General features: G+C 38.1%; 1 protein-coding gene across 2 annotated transcripts; it reads right to left on the bottom strand.

Moving 5' to 3' along the window:
• isl1a (ISL LIM homeobox 1a) lies at positions 1–13,253 on the bottom strand. 2 transcript variants are annotated; one of them, XM_008417422.3, is made up of 6 exons: positions 13,051–13,253; positions 12,566–12,755; positions 11,585–11,844; positions 10,498–10,781; positions 9,961–10,128; positions 1–9,057 (listed from the first exon to the last, which is right to left on the bottom strand). In XM_008417422.3, exons 1-6 carry the CDS (start codon positions 13,076–13,078, stop codon positions 8,941–8,943), a joined length of 1,047 nt encoding a protein of 348 aa, XP_008415644.1. In that variant the 5' UTR covers positions 13,079–13,253; the 3' UTR covers positions 1–8,940. The 2 variants fall into 2 exon arrangements, with proteins under 2 accessions (XP_008415644.1, XP_008415643.1); XM_008417421.3 differs by having other exon boundaries at positions 10,498–10,784; positions 13,051–13,249.
• Positions 13,254–17,177: the final 3,924 nt, after the last annotated feature.

Genomic DNA, 17,177 nt, shown 5'->3' with positions numbered 1-17,177 from the left:
GTGTTTCAAATAATTTTATTTTTTTTATAAGTTGTTTCTAGTTTCAAAAATGTGCCAAAGCAATGAGTCTGCATATACATTTTAAAAAAGGAGAACTAATTAGGTTTTACAGTTTTACAAATACCAGGTTTAAAATGAAATACCAGGTTTAGGTTTTCCACTGAGACAGCACTGCATGAACATGTTTCTAACACAACAGTTCTTGTTTTTGAGACGAATGCAGACAGAGCAGAATGACAGCAGTGATTATCCACATTGCATAGTACAATGTCTATGCAATGTGCTATTTAGAGACTAATATTAATCTTAGTCTCTAAAAATGAGACTAAGATAAATATTTGTGATCCAAAATGTTTATTTTTCAAGATAGAAAATTGATATTTTACGAATGCTTAAAAATGTACTTGATCCTTTTTAAATATAAAATACCCTGATATGCACTAGACTACGTGAACTGTGATTGACATTAATTAAAATGAAAAGACAGCAAAGTGCTTTCCTCAGTAAGAATCACTGATGGTGAAAAGCTTTTATTCACCAGTGAGATGAAACATCTGGAGAACAAGAACATCTGTTTTCCCAAAATAATAAGAGAACAGTAGAGACACAAGAAATTAAAGGTGCCCTAGGCCAAACATTTTGAATCATTTTATGTTCCTTACCCTAAGTCAGAAGGAGTCTTCAATGTCAAGGAAGTCATTTTGACCTTCTTCAGTGCTGACAAACTTTAATCTTCCACATAGCTAGTTCAACATTCCAGTTCATGAAAGTTCACAAGATACTGTTCAACAAAGCAATAAAAGAACAACTCAGTCAAGCACTTTGCTTTTAAGGTGAGTTAGACTTCGACAGCTTTTAATTTATTCAGCATAAGGTCAAAAGTATAGTGTGGATTGTGTTCTCGAATGTGTTTAACGCTTTGGCTTCTACTACTGCTTGAGAGTTTCTGGAATTGCCTGGATTCTCATTCCTGTCAGGAAACCATCAGTTCGTCTGACTGAGGAGTGCCACAAAAGAATGGCTTATCAGCAGAGCAGGATTGCCACAGGGGGCTGTGTGTGCGTGCATGTGTGTGTTCATGTGTGTCCTCAGATGGCTTTGCATGTGTCTGTAAGCAGTGGCCAGCAGACAGAGAACAGAGAACTGCTCATTATATTCCCTTACATGTTGTGGAAGCAAATTCTAGGTGTCACTGAGATAAATTGAATGGTTGCGGACCATTCTATGGTCTGTAACTATGCTGGTGACTAATTCCAACTTTGGAGGTAACAAGTCAAACACATTATTGCCAACATCATTGCCTGGAAATTAGTTTATTTCTTTGACATCAGTTTTTTGGGCAGCAGTATCTGCAGCACATAGGGAATTAGTGAGTTGTACTATCTGGCAAAAACAACAAACACAGCACAATTTCACTGGACTCTGATCAGATAGAAGAGGATCTTGGAGGTTGAAAACACACAAAATGATGCAAAAGTAAGGAAACCTAAAACACATTTATGTTTGGCTATGCTTCTAAATGAGGGGCTGTTTGGCTGCAGCCTTGGACCAATTTAAAGCTCTTAGAATTATTTTGTGTGCATTTCAAGAATGTTACAATTTGAACGGCAGGGGTCAGCAGTTATTGGATATGCATTGATTTTTTTTTGTCATATTACTATTAGTTCAAAATATGAACTAATAAAAAATGTACAATGTATACATTAAAGTTTTTTTTATTTTCATTTACATATTTTATTAACTAAAATGCCAAGCATCCAGCAACTTTTGCTTACTACCAGACTTTGACACAACCTACTAATTAAATTTGACTAAATACAGTGCATAAATCCATACTTTTTAATATTTTAAATGCACTCACTGACCACTTTATTAGGTACACCTGTCCAACTGCTCATTAATGCAAATGTTGAATCAGCCAATCACATGACTGCAACTCAATGCATTTAGGCATGTAGACATGGCCAAGACGATATACTGCAGTTGAAACCGAGCATCAGAATGGGGAAGAAAGGTGATTTAAGAGACTTTGAACGTGGCATGGTTGTCGGTGCCAGATGGGCTGGTCTGAGTATTTCAGAAACTGCCGATCTACTGGGATTTTCACAAACGAGCATCTCAAGGGTTTACGGAGAATGGTCCGAAAAAGAGAAAATATCCAGTGAGCAGCAGTTCTGTGGGCACAAGTATATCAGAGGTCAGAGAAGAATGGCCAGACTGGTTTCAGCTGATAAAGCATCAACAGTAACTCAAATAACAACTCGTTGCAACTGAGGTATGCAGAAGAGTTTCTCTGCATGCACAAAACATTGAACCTTGAGACGGATGGACTACAGCAGCAGAAGACCACACCAGGTTCTTTGCTCCTATCAGCTAAGAACAGGAAACAGAGGCTACAATTTGCACAGGTTCACCAAAATTGGACAAGAGAAGATTGGAAAAACATTTCCTGGTCTGATGAGTCTCGATTTCTGCTGTGACATTCAGTAGGGTCAAAATTTGGCATCACCAGCATGAAAGCATGGATCCATCTGCCTTGTATCAACAGTTCAGGCTTGTGGTAGTGAAGCAATGCTGTGGGGGATATTTTCTTGGCACACTTTGGGCTCATTAGTACCAATTCAGCATCGTGTCAACGCCACAGCCTACCTGAGTATTGTTGCTGACCATGTCAATCCCTTTATGACCACAGTGTACCCATCTTCTATTGGCGACCTTCAGCAAGATAATGTGCCATGTCATAAAGCGCCAATCATCTCAGATTTGTTTCTTCTGCTTCTTAAATTTTGTTCAGTTATTTTCAAATCAAGACATGTTTATAAGCACTTTGTGGTGTCAGAAACACCAGTTTTTGCTGTTAAAATGTAGCAAGGCCTTGTGCAGTGGTGGAGCAGGGGTGGATACCCATATATGGAGGCCTTGGTCCTGGTGGCAGTGGTCGCGGGTTTGATTCCCGACCTGGCAACGCTTGCTGTATGTCTTCCCCCCCTCTCATTGCCCTCTTTCCTGTCGGACTACTTTCAAATGGGGGCCACTGGAGCCAACAAAACCTTTAAAGAAAAAAAAAATAAAGCATGAAGACGTAGAGATTCATTCTCAGAATTGGTTGGTGATCTGGTGGAGCCAGAGCCTCTTCTGAGACAAAGTCTTTAGGTTTTCTAATACCTGATCACTGGCTTCCTCTTTCATCTTTTTTTGCTTAGACTGCAATAATATGTTGAAGATAAAAACAATGATGAATAAGTTATAACAAAAGCCTCACAATATCAAAAGTTCTTTGGCATACTGAGCTTACGGTAATTAAAGCCAGGTTAAGTTTATGAAGAAAACTATATTAAGTCGCAACACACAGAGAGCCTCCATGCAGTTATAACATCAAGTTGAAGAATTGTTATAATAATAATTATAATAGTCACAATAAAATTGATAAAATGACTACTTCTGAAACAAACGTTCTTGTATATATATGTATTGCACTGTTTATAATTAAACTAAGATCTTTAGAATTTTAAGCAAACTTACCACCAGCACCAGCAGCCTTCCTCCCCTTTCGTGACCCACATTCCAATTCCATCCAGTTCTTGTCCTGTTGTCTTATCATCTATCTCGGACTAGGAGGTCACCTTGAATTTACCAAAACTCATAACTATAATCAATTTGCTCTTTATTTTTAAGGCAATATTGTGTGAGTAAAAATTATGAATTTAAAGAGCATTTTTTCTCCTTCCCAGCTTCACGGTGATGCTGTTCCTCTTCTACTAGTTATTTTTATGGTGGTTTTCAAAAAAAGAAAGAAAGTGTGCATTATCTGGTCTGGTGTGTGAACTGAAGCTAATGCCATTCACTAATAGAATTTACATCTTAAAGTAGATTGAGTAAAGACAGCTTCTGTGTTTTAGTTAAAGAACTGATAAAAACAGATCATATTCAGAGAGATGTAAAACTGGCGATACCTTCAAAAGATAGTGTTAAGGACCAACAATGTTTTTGCTGAAGAACCTGTCAATAAAATGTCAGTGTTTGATGTTATGAGGTATGAACATATTATTTATTACTTTGTTTAAAACAATATTACAGTACAATCCTTAAGTTCCCCTATAAGGATTGTTTATTTTGTTGTCATTTTAGCAAAACAGCAAAAGATTATTAAGGCACTTAATAAGCCATATTTCATTAGCATATGGTAAGCATGCATGTAAACACTGAAAGTGTTTAATTAAAAATAATTAGAAAGTCTTTACAAAATATTTACAAATATTACTGAAATATATTTTTGAGATTTACTAAGGTTCATTTAATATACAAGAACTGTTTTGAAAATATTGCCAAAAATACAACTTCAGAAAAGTATTGTTTGTATATATTTGTAATATATTTTTAAAATGTACATTTAAAATATACAATTTTACAAATACATGCAAGGTGTATTTTTAAAACGATTATCCAAAATATAATTTTACTAATATATTTAATTAAAATGTAAAGTATATTTTAGAAAAATTACCCCTTCAGAAAGTATGCCAAAATACTTTTTTAAAAAGATTAGAAGAATGTTTTAAAAACTTTTTCATTTGACATTTTAATATAATCTTAATAATTATATCCACTTGATAACATAATAAAAATATATTTCAGAAAAATACAGATTATTTAAAATACACCTAAATATATGAATTTTTTTCACCAGGGCAGTATTCATAAGGATTGTGGAAACACTGGAAACCAGTGTAGAGAAGTGGGAAATGAAAATGACAATCTATTGTTGTTGTCATTGATGTTCAGTAGAACTACTGCCATGAACTCATGCTACATTCAGAACAACATAATTCCCCTGTAAAACATCCTTGTAAAATTAATTATTTGTACTAACAGTTAACACTTTTTGGATCTAAAACATGTAAATGAAGTTGTTTTAGTAGCTTTAGTAAATTGGTTTGTTTGGGTAAATATTGAAATAGTTTAGTAAAAAGGTTACTTTATTTGTTTAACATGGACATATTTTATTCCATACCTTTGTAACATCTTCTTTGTAAATAAAAGCTTGCTGACAGGGCACAGGTCCTGAACCCTGATGAGCAAAAGCTAATACTTCAGGTCATTTGTTGCAGCAATAGTTGCAAAAGCTTCAACCCATCCTGATCCCCCAGGTTGGTGCTTGGCCATCTTGCTGTGGTAATGGAAACTGGGAGGAATATACGTAGCTTGATGCTGCTGCAGTAGCAGCATCTGTTGTCACAACCTGCTGGCTTTCACAATATAGATATAGCTGTTGTGACTGTAACTGCAATTATACAGCGTAAACTGAATGTAATTACCTGGATTACCTGGTGTCATTGGGCTCTTGCGCAATGCACAGTTGGATATCACAGATACAAATTAGGAGTTTCGACTTTACCTTCAAGCAGGTTTACAGTTATTTTGCAGCACGTTTAGCACAGTAAAATATCCATCCCCATTACTTTTGTGTGCATAAACACCAATTTTTCCAAACAAACTATCTATTTTCACTATTGGGGCTCCATCCTAACTTCCTGTGCAATGGCAATCATCCATATTGTCCATGCTCACTTTACTTTTGTGGCCATTTGTCTCTTTTTGGAAGGGAAACAATGTGATCAGTTTGCCCTTGTTCACATTTTTTTTTTTTGCACACTCCATAGACGACGATAAAACTGTTTGCATAATGAACCTACTTGCTCTAAAACTTTGAGTCTCATGATGAAAGTGAATTTTACATCCAACATGCTTGTCATCAAGCAGAAAAGGCAAACTGTCTTCTTTTACAGACTTTAATTTAGCCAAAAACAGCCTAAAGGTTTTAGACATTGTTGCAATTGCTAGGGTAGACCTCATTTGCTGGGATAAAATGCAACATTGATATTTTGATTTTAAAATTTGCTCACAACTATAATCTGCATGTTAAGCGGAGTTGTTACAAGAAGTTTTGACTTTAACAGTTGCAATTTATACAGACACTTCGAATACAGCACACTGGTAGAAGGTTTCCATAAACAGACCTGCTGATTTCTGACTCCTTCCTTCTGCTCACTCTGACCTTTTACAAATGTTGTAAGTGTCTGACAATTACAAATAATATAATGTGTTCAGCTAAAATGAAAGAACTCCCTGCCGGTCCCTCACCCACCTTCTTCCCATGTACACCTGCAACATCAGTTTTGGCGTGATTTCATTCATGACAAAGAATAGCAGCTGGACATATTTAATATTGTTTTCTCTATCCTTGCTTTTTTAACTGTACATTAGTCAAATGTCAATACAATATAATTAGCCACATTTGAGCTTAACTATTTTTTTGTCTATTTTATGGTATATGCTTGTTTTTTTCTTGTCTATAGTATGCTTAATATGTCACACAGATGAAGGAGACATAGGAGTATCCCTTTCAATTCAAAAATAAATAAATTAAATACATAAATAAAATATTTCACTAAACTAAAGGAGTACTACTTCAGTTAACTGAAAAACAGGTGATAAGTCTAAGTCTAAATCTTATATTCTTGAATTATATTATTCTGACACTAAATTTTGTTTACACTTGAACATCATTTAAGCATAATTGACTGCAGGGACAAGGCTTCAAAGCAGATTCTCCCTCCAGCATCCCTTATCCCTTATCCCCCCAGGTCTGCAAATCCTCACTGATAACACACACAATGTTTCTTTTTTTTTCCCCATCACCACTCAGTTTTCAGGAACAGTGATTCACCAATAGGTGTTCTTTTTATAGCTAGCGATATCTGTTCTCCAGCATAAGGTGCTCCACAGCAGGGTAGGTGTGCTGTAAAATACCATGGCATCGTATCCAGGCCTGGAGTTAAATCTGAGGTAACCCCTGGAAGCCCTAAATCCTCCTTCATAGTTCAGGTCCCTGTGGAGTTGTTTGATCTTATGTTTGTATCTGCTCAAAAAGCAACCTCTGGTGGCCATGTGAATTATGACCTAAATCAAGCTGAATTTATCAAGTTTCACCAAAGAAAAACGACATTTCACAAGGAGACGGTGTTGATGTCATACAACTTTGGCACAGATATTTTTTTCTTTTCATACTAAAATATAATTTTTCTTCTACAATCACAGTTATGCCCTTTGAGCAAAGATTCAGACAGCTCAGGTGAAACTAACTTTGAGGTATAAAAAAATTCTCTGAGGTGATGTGTAGGTGAGGTAAAATGAATTTTAATGGCAAGGGGGAAAATTCTGTCCCAACATAGATATTAGACCAGATGAATAATTCGGCATCTGTTTGTTTATGGATTTCTGGATTATCTGCTTTTCATCTTTCTTACAAGCTTTCACAGACCGTGTTAACTTCTACAAAAGGAAACTAAGTCTTTTAAATATGTTGCATTAAGTGGTTATATAACCAATTTCTTGATTTAACTAAAGAGTTAAACGTTTTGCATATTTTTAACAATACCATATTAGAAATTGAAAGAAACTAATTATAAATGTGATCAAATCTGAAAACAAAGATGAATAAATTAAATCAGGTGGCTTTGTAGCTTCTGGCATTCATCTGAACACTAAGCTCTGAGTGTAGATCAAAGGACAGCATGGAAATGTTCAGATCAACATTAAACAGAGTAACAGAGCTGGACTTACAAGTCAAGACACTCTCCATTAAGCCTCACTTCCTCCACCTTTTACTAATTATCTCTTACTGTTAAGCAGAAGTGTTCGAAGCTCATTACCAGCTGATTAATCAGATTAGAATGAACACCTTGTCAGGGACATGGTTATAAAGGACACTTGATAAATTAGTCTTATGTTTTTTTGTTGTTGTTTTTTTTTTTACCATAGACCGTTTTTAGACTTGCATCCCAATTGCTTGCGCATAATATTTTCCTTTAAATAGTAAAAAGGTTAAAATGTTAAAATGGTGGCTCTCAATAATGTGGTCCTGCATTTTTCTGCCTGTGTGCCTTTTATTATTATTTTTTTTTTTTACTAGATCCTTTATTTTAATATGTGACAAAAAAGAGCCTAATCCTTGGTATAAAACATCGGAGAACTACGACTGACGTGAGCTCGGTCAAATCAGAACCGCATGCCTAAGAACACTTGCTCTCTGAAAGACGACGTTGTGCTGTAAAACAAAAGTTCAAAATGATGGTAAGAAAAAAATGCAAGTTTGTTTGTCGTTCTCTCGTCAACATTACACCTGATAACTAACTAAATAAGACATTTTCCTTACCTATAGGCTACGTAAATAGAAAACACAATAAAAATCTTATTTTTGTGTTGATATTAAATATTTTAAAGAATAAATAAAAACTAAAATGTAAACTAAAGTCCAAAGACCAAACTGCATATTTCTTTTTGTTTCTTTTTACTTCAGTTACGAAAGTTACACAAAAGGTGGCAAATTTGTCGGCAATAAATAATAAATAATTCTGTTGCACGGGAACAAACAATACAATTTCTTGCAGAGAACTAACTGAATAATTTACATGTCTTTGGGAAAATAAAAATTGCCTATTCTTGGACGGACACTATAGCACAAATGTCCCACAACGTTTGTGGCAAACTAGAGGTATACCTTGTTTAAAATGCCTCAGGCTTTGGGTCATAAAGGAAATCAGTCAAAATGAAGAAATCAGACGGATCCAAAAGATCTCTTAGCCTATATGGTGTGGGTGAAGCGGGTTAAAAAAACCATCGTTTTCTATTCAAAGCTGAACATATCGAAAGTAGGCCTACGTGAATTAGATTGCGCTCCCTGTCAGAGGTCCGCTTCCTTTTCTCTTTCTCCTTTTGGCAACTGAAAGCAGGCAGCACCGCTCATCATGTCCGTCCGTCTGCACTCCGTGTTAAAGTTAGGATGGTTGGCTGGAGTAAATCCCATGATTGTCTTCACAGTGTCAAAGTACACCCAGTCAGGAGGAATGGGATGGTCGGGGCTGAGTGGTCAGCCAGTCCTCAGGCCTCGATGGGGCTGGAGACCATGCTGTTCGGCGTGTCGGGAAGCTGGGAGGACATGGATGCTACCTCGCTGCCTGTCGAATTTGAACCTGGCCCTCCCTCTGAGAAGCTGACCTGGAGGAAGCATCAGGCAGCGGTTAGACAGAGCAGAGCGGAACCGTGTTCAGAATTCTGTCTGAGCTTAGCTGGGCTGAAAATAGCGCAAAACTAAACTCACTTAGAATGGGAGAGAAAATCTAAAGACGTTTCAATTTCCTCAACATTTTTAGGATCACAACTTTCCAAAGCAAATACCCAAGTTTTTCCGTAAGCCAAAAATAGATTACTTAATTCCCACTTTGTACAACAAAATTATCTGAAGTGAAAAAATTTGAAAACCCACGAGTGACCAACCAGTGATTTTTATTTTTTCCAGTTTACAGATTTCAGCTGCTGTTCGGACCCTTTTCAAATAATTCCAATAGAAACATTACACAAAAATCAACAGAAATTGAATAAAGGAAGCCATCACTAGTGTCTCAATTTCAGCTGCATCCCTAAACGGTCAATTAAATGTACAGAAAGAGGCCGGCACAGCTCACATTCCGAGCAGGAAACTAAAACCGCCTCAGAGGTTTCCGACAATCATCTGGCTGGAGGAGTATAATGCAGACTATATAAAAAAAATCTAATTTGAATGCCCTCTTTGCTACAATCGCATTTTGGCTGCATGAGTTAAAAGTAAAAAAGTAAAATGTTTGAAGGCGGAGGAGTGATCAGATGTGAGTAAACAGGGTACAGCGATGCCAACAACTGCAGGAACAAATGGCAAACAATAGGCTTGAATTGTCAAGTTGCAATTTAATGAGCAAAATGTTTTTTTCATAAAATTGTTATATTCGAAATTCAAAAACAAAACAGAAGAAGAGGAACCACTGTAGGTCAATATTAAAGTGCAAAAAGTTGAAGGCCAAAATAAGCGACCTAGATTTTAAACCTTTCAGAGATCGTTCTATTGGTGAACAGAAAACGACGAACCAGTTGTTGGAAGGCCGGCTGGTCTATGTCGCTTTGCAGGGCGAAGTCGCTGAGGACCTTCCAGGGCGGCTGGTAGCTCTGCACCTCCACCGGGTTGGCCTGGATGCCGCCGTCGTGTCGCTCCGGACTGGCCGCAACCATTGGGGTGCCCGTCATTCCCTGGATGTTCTGCATGGAGGGGTCATTGTCAGCGCTCACACACATCTATAGCATCATCTCAAGGGTATGCGTTCGAGGGTACGTGTGTCTGAGGAAAGGAGTGGAAGGGTGCGGGGAGGGGTGGGTGCGTTCATTCGTGCGTGCGTGCTGTCAATTACTAGAAACAAGCTGAACAAAACAAACCGATGAAGTTAAGAACTTCTTGAATGAATCAGTATTACCACTTGGTGTTAATTGATTTATCAGAATGCACTGGGATTAAACATACTGGCATTCCTGATGCAGGAGAAGTCTAACGATTTCTTTCGGGAGTTTACAGCATTTTTAAAAGACATTCAGGAGCTTGTGAACTGCTCAGCAACAGGTCGGCGATCTCACCGTCTTGTCGTTGGGTTGTTGCTGTTGCAGCTGCTTCATCAGCAGACTTTTCTTCTTGTCCTTGCACCGCTTGTTCTGGAACCAGACGCGGATCACTCGCGGGCTGAGGCCGGTCATCTCGACCAGCTGCTCCTTCATCAGGGCGTCGGGCCTCGGGTTGGCGTTGTAACAGGTCCGCAGCGTATGCAGCTGCTTCTCGTTCAGCACCGTCCGGACTCGGGTGGTCTTTTCTGGCTGTTTGTGGACGTGGGGTCTAAGTGCAGGCTGCCGAGCTGAGATTGGTTCTGCTGTTTGGAAACATTGAGTAGAGAGCGGCAAAATTAGACCAAGTTAGCTGATCGGTCTGATGAACATCCAGAAGCTTTCGGTTTGTCGACGGATTTAGCAGTGCTTAACCTTCTCCTGCAACTTGGGTTTCAGTTCACATTTTGCCATTTATTTAGCAAATAAATTAGATTGTTTGACAATCTGTATTTGTTGTTTTTTAAAAAATGAATGTTTTTCTTTTTTTTTCTTTTTTTTTAGTTCAGCCCCAATATTTTTTCTTAGAATAAATATCCACTAGGTAGACAACATGTCTGTATTTTTAGGGTCCATGGCCAAAAAATTAAAGTCTCTAATGCACAGCAACAACCCAGATAAAATATGGACCCACAGCCACATAGGAGTGCCGTCCTCCCCCAGCTGTGATAACTTTGCAGCCTATTTCGGACAGCAGCATCCGCTTTATCTAATCTAGCCACCCTGATCTGGTCAGACGGTGGTTTGCATAAAGAAACAGACCTACAGACACTGCGCACTACAAAAACACACCCACTTGTCTGTGAAAGAATCAGGAGCAGCTTCACGGTGACTGAAGGACCCTTAACCCATCTTACAATGCATAGGCTATACATCAAACTTGGACAGCGTGAATGAGACACTTCCCCCGTGCCCTCCTAAAACACACACACACACACAGACACGCACACACTCAGTTTTTTTTTGTTGTTGTGTGTTTGTTTTCTAAGGACCGCAATGCAGACAAAAATAATAGCTCAGATCAAGATGATATCCCCTCTGTGGGGATATACCCTCGGGACTCTACCTGCCATCTGCAGCGGTCTGGCCGGATGCAGGGGACTGAGCGGATCTCCACTGCCGAGGCTGGCCCGTTCCACCACATCATGGTCAGCGCGGCAGAACAACCCGTCTTCCCGCAGAGCGAACTCATCTCCCGGGATAAGCTGCCTGCTGCAGGCCACGCAGCGGAAACACTCGATGTGGTAGACTTTGGAGCGAGCCCTCATGACAAAGTCATTCTTACTGAAGCCGATATTGCATTTAGCGCATTTAATCCCGTATAACCTGCGGGGCAACCACACACAGTCACACGTATTTAACAAAAAAATCAAAATAGGAAAATTATAGTCTAGATGGATTTTTTTTTCAAATAATTTTAATATAATAATAATAATAATAATAATAATAATTATTATTATTATTATTATTATTATTACTAATAGCAATTGTGATAATATTAGGCCTATTCGTTTAAATGAGGCATATTCTGTGTGTGTGTGTGTGTGTGTGTGTGCGTGTGTGTGTGCGCGCGCGTGTGTGTGTGTGTGTGTGTGTGTGTGTGTGTGTGTGTGTGTGTGTGTGTGTGTGTGTCACACGGGTAATTTTATTTTGTCATCTGCACATGTTTTTAACACCCACGCCTTAATAAATGCCCATTTGACCCAAGTGGTTTTGCGCTGATCTGTTCGTCGCTTATCAATGGTTGCTTATTTATTTTTTTATCTTATTTTTTTAGTCTTCTGAAGTGCATCTTCCAAAGCTTAAGATGAAGAATTAGTTGAGTTTGCACTTTGTAAGTTGTTCAAGTTTTTTGTAGCACCGCACAATATCTTAATATGAACCCGGAGAAACCAGAACTCCACGCGATGCAAAGTCACTCCGAATAATCTCTGATGGATCTTGTAAAATATTGAAAACAACACAATAATTCCAATCGCCGAGCTGCTCCAGTTCTTGTCGCATCAGAGGCGTCCCATCCCATCCCATCCCATCCCGGCCGTCCTACCTGATGTAGTCCCGTTTACAATAAGTCTTTCCATCCCTGACGAAGCAAGTGCATGACTCGTCCAGGTACTGACTGCACTCCGCGCACTTGAGACAAGCGGCATGCCACTCCAGGTCCGGAGATACCCGTAAGATGTACTGGTCGTGGATCTGGTTCCCGCAGCCCACGCAAAGAGACACCAGTCGCTTCTCTGAAAGAAGAGCCCCAGAATGGGATACATGAAACGCTATTCAATATTATTATTATTATTATTATTATTATTATTATTATTATTATTATTATTATTATTATTATTATTATTGTGTGGTGAAAAAAATTATAGAAATTAACCCCTGGATTAGGCCACAATTGTTTTTAGAATTTTATTAAAACTAACGACTGTAACAGGGCTAAGAAAAAGTCTTATTAAGATATGACAGCACAACTCCAAAGTCCTAATTTAAGTGATATCCGTGTTGCATCCCAAACCAAAACAAGTGTCTTACTTTTCGGAGGATCCCCCATGTCTCCCATATCGAAAAAGAAAGGCGATGAAAAGTCCACTTTCACAGCGGGCTGCGGCGCCTGGAAGCCTGGATTTGTGCTCCGTTGCCGGGCCAGGAGCGTTGGTGTCCAGCCTCAGCGACGAAGTGTGTGTATGGTTCCCACCGGTGCGTGTGTGTGTGTGGGGGGGGGGGGGGTGCGCGCGTGTGTGTGTGTGTGTGTGTGGAGCTCTGATCCTGGCAAGCGGCTGGGCTGACGTAGGACATCAGGACGTCATATGCATGAGTAGCGGATTGGCTCTGCATACCCTGTCCGGTGCAGACACGAACGCCCACACACGCACGCGCAACCCCCCCGCCCTGCCCTCCCCCCACACACACGCACGCATACTCACGTAGACCTACTGCTGCTAAATAGGTTATCCAGCTTTACTTTGCTCTTTTATGACTTGTACTAAATTAGATTTTTGTCAGTGTTTGTTGTTTGCCGCAAAAAAAGACAAACTTTATTGTTTTAATATATGACCTATTTAAGGAACACTTGGGCTACTTTAATCTTTACATTTCTTTTCTAAGTGACTGTCAGCGGTAAATTAACAACAAGACATGTATGAACATACTCATACATGACATGACATATGCTGATATGGAGGTTTTATAGGCACATCATAATGACATATTCAGAATGTCCTTAAATGCATGCAACCAATGTTGCCTAAGTATTTCATGTTACCTGCGGACAAGCAGAAATCTATCAGATGCAGCTGTTTTATTAATGAACCGCAACTTTTTCCAACTTCAAAAGACTTTCCAAATACTCAGTAATTTAGTGCAAGAACCAAAGGAGAACTGTGTGGCAGCGGTTCGACTACACATTCAGCACGATGAAAGAAACTCACTAAAACATGGAGATTAGAGGTTTTTCAGCAGAAAGCTTGAAAAGTCCAGCTCTGGCCTGGCTGCCTGGGCAGCCAGGCCAGAGCTGAGCAGCCAAGCAGCTGCAGCTCTGACACACGCCAATACGCCCTCTGGTGTCTGGGAGATACCTATGCGGTTAGCGAACCCTCTGGACCTCTGCAGCAAACTCTGCCGGGGATTTGGAACAAGACACTGGTTTTATAAGTGAGATAATGCAGATTGAAAGGACTATGCCGTAGCTATGGCGTTATGAAATGAACGTATACGACTCCATATTTTATTTTATTTTATTTACCATATTGTGTATATGGTAACACAATGTGGTTAAAAAAAAAAAAAAAACCAACAACAAAAAAAAAACAGTTTGATAATATTGTGGCCTATGAGTTTTAAAACCAGGGCTGTTGCAATTAAATAATCGGCATTGGAATTTGAAGACAGTCGCTGCTGCGTGGAAGTGATAGTTTGATATTACATTTATTGGATGCTCTGATATTCTTATACCCTCACCATATGAAACGTGATTACAAAACGTAACTTTTTAACGGTATTTTGGTATGGATCCCAGACTAGTTTTATACACCGTATTATTTATGTAAGCTAAACCTATTTTCATACCGCCAATAAATAACATAAGAATTATCTACATCCTTCGTATATAGTTAAATAAATAAATACAGTTCACCAATAAGCTTACGTACTGCTAATTTTATAGAAGAAATCAAATCACCCTCCATTTATATAAATAAGTCACACTGTGAGTCAAATAAAAACGACTATGGGTTTTTAAAAATTAATTGTGTTATCAAGTGATTAATTACGATTAATTACGATTGCGGTTGTTTCCTACTGTTACATACCGTTTAGTGCGGAATATATCGTGTTTTTTCTACACTACAGATTAGCTCTGGATAATTTTAGAGTAAAAGTAGATCATATTTCTGTCCTCATGCATAAATCCCTGGATCCTACGGTGTGCGTTTTTATCTGTATTTCTTTGTATCTTTTCTTTTTAACACAAACTGCATGTAAACCTCTATATATCACCAACTCATATGTTTAAAACTTTAAGATTCAAAAGAAGTTTGAAAGATATGGTAAGAGGTAAGAAGTATACATTTAAAAAATCAACCAGATTACAGCTCCTAACATCACTAACATAATTAAATTAATAAGTCTATTTAGATCTAATGACAGTTTTTGGCTTCTCTTCACGCATGCCTATTTAGATCATGTTAGATCTAAAGGTAGTCCTTGATTTTCAGTCTTTGGGCTGTCCCAGATTCAACATATTTTTTTAATATCAACAATGCTGTCTCAGTTTCTTTGTTTATTGATTTGACATTCTTTTTAAATGTAATTAAGGATTTCAGAGAGATGAAGCAACAGATCAATGAAGAGTTGTGTCTACAAAATGACTGCAGCTGTAACACCATATTCATTCAAGGACCCATGTGATATCACAGGAAGAAGTGCACATTAGAAGACATGAAACCGAAAGCAAGGATGTTGTATAAGCAAGCTGTTTATTCAGTACTTGTGTTCCAGTGTATCCATATGTAAGACATGACATCAGCAATGTTTCAACAATTGGGGAATGAGAGAAAAGAAATCCTAGTGAGAAAATAATATATTTAAGTATATTTCAAATATGCTGTATTTTTCTGAAATACATTTTAGTATGTTATCAAGTGAATATACTTATTAAGTTTCTATTAAAAATATAAAATACATTTTTTAAAACATGTTTCTAATACTCTTTAAAAAACTTATTTTGGTAGATTTTCTAGAATATATTTTGCCTAACATATACTTTAAATTCTAATTAAATATATTACTAAAATTATACTTTAGACAATCCAATTTGAAAATATGCTTTGAATGTATTTTAAATATACATTTTAAAAAATATATTACAAATATATACAAACAATACTTTTCTGAAATTATACTTTTTATAATATTTTTAAATAGGTTCTGTGATGTATATTTTAGTAAACCTTACTAAATCTCAAAATAAATACATTGCAATAATATTTGTAAATAAATAGTGTGTAAGTATATTTCAAAGAAACACTTTCAGTGTTTTTACATAATGCTGCTTTATGCTAACAGAGTATGCCGTTTTAGGTGCCGTGCCTTCATAATCTTTAACTATGTTGTTAAAATGACAAAAAAAAAAAAAACAATCCTTAAAGTGGAACTTACTGCAACATTGTTTAACAAAGAATGGTCCTTAACACCATTCCTTGTTAACACCGTTCATAAAGGGACCCAACAGCCTGTAACAAGGGCCCAGAACCCCATATTCCCGGAGAACTCCCCACAGAGCTCCTCAAGGGACATGTTTGAATGCCTTCTCCAAGTCTACAAAATACATGTAAACTCCCACACACCCTCCAGGACCCTGCTGAGAGTGTAAAGCTGGTCCAGAGTTCCACGACCAGGACGAAAACCACACTGCTTTTCCTGAATCCAAGGTCATGCCATGACATTAAGAGTGTGACCCCTCTGTAATTAGAGCACACCTTCTGATTCCCCTTTTTGAACATGGAGTCTGCCAGTCCCCCGACTTCCCCTGATGTCCATGCGATACAGACATCGGGGGATGTCCATAGTGCATCAGAGTCATGGCAACACAACCCTGCAACATCCAGAGCCTTGAGGAACTCCGGGCGAATCTCATCCACCCTCGGGGTAGTGTTGTAGTCAAGACCACCTAACCCGAGACCAAGACCAAAGTGTATCGAGATCGAGACAAGACCAAGACTTTTATGATCCGAGACCAAGTCAGGACCAAGACAATGGGAGGTCAAGACCGAGTCAAGAACAAGACTGGCAACTCGCGCTACATGACGTAAAAAAAAGTGAAATAGGATAAAAGTTGCTTCTTAAATTGATCTGAAAGATTCACATTCCCATAAAAACACATAGATATTAAATACTTGGAGCTGAAGCAAATTTAACCCATATCATTATCAATTCAAACTCTTCTTCATTCTGCTTTGCTTCCATCTCTGTGCCACCATCCACGGAGGTCTCATGCCACCCATTAAAAAAATAATGTCCTGGGCAGTTGCCCATATTGTCCATGTCAGAAACCACAACTGTAATACTTAATAGCAATTAAGTCAATGCCCTAATGGTAAACTATGAACTCAACTATGAACTCTGTCCACAGAGCAACAAGGAAGTAGTAAGCAGAAGGTGTG

Source organism: Poecilia reticulata, chromosome 9, assembly GCF_904066995.2.
Source record: "Poecilia reticulata chromosome 9, P_reticulata-male-v2, whole genome shotgun sequence".
In the NCBI taxonomy this organism is placed as follows: Eukaryota; Metazoa; Chordata; class Actinopteri; order Cyprinodontiformes; family Poeciliidae; genus Poecilia; species Poecilia reticulata.
This window is presented reverse-complemented; position numbering and strand designations above follow the sequence as displayed.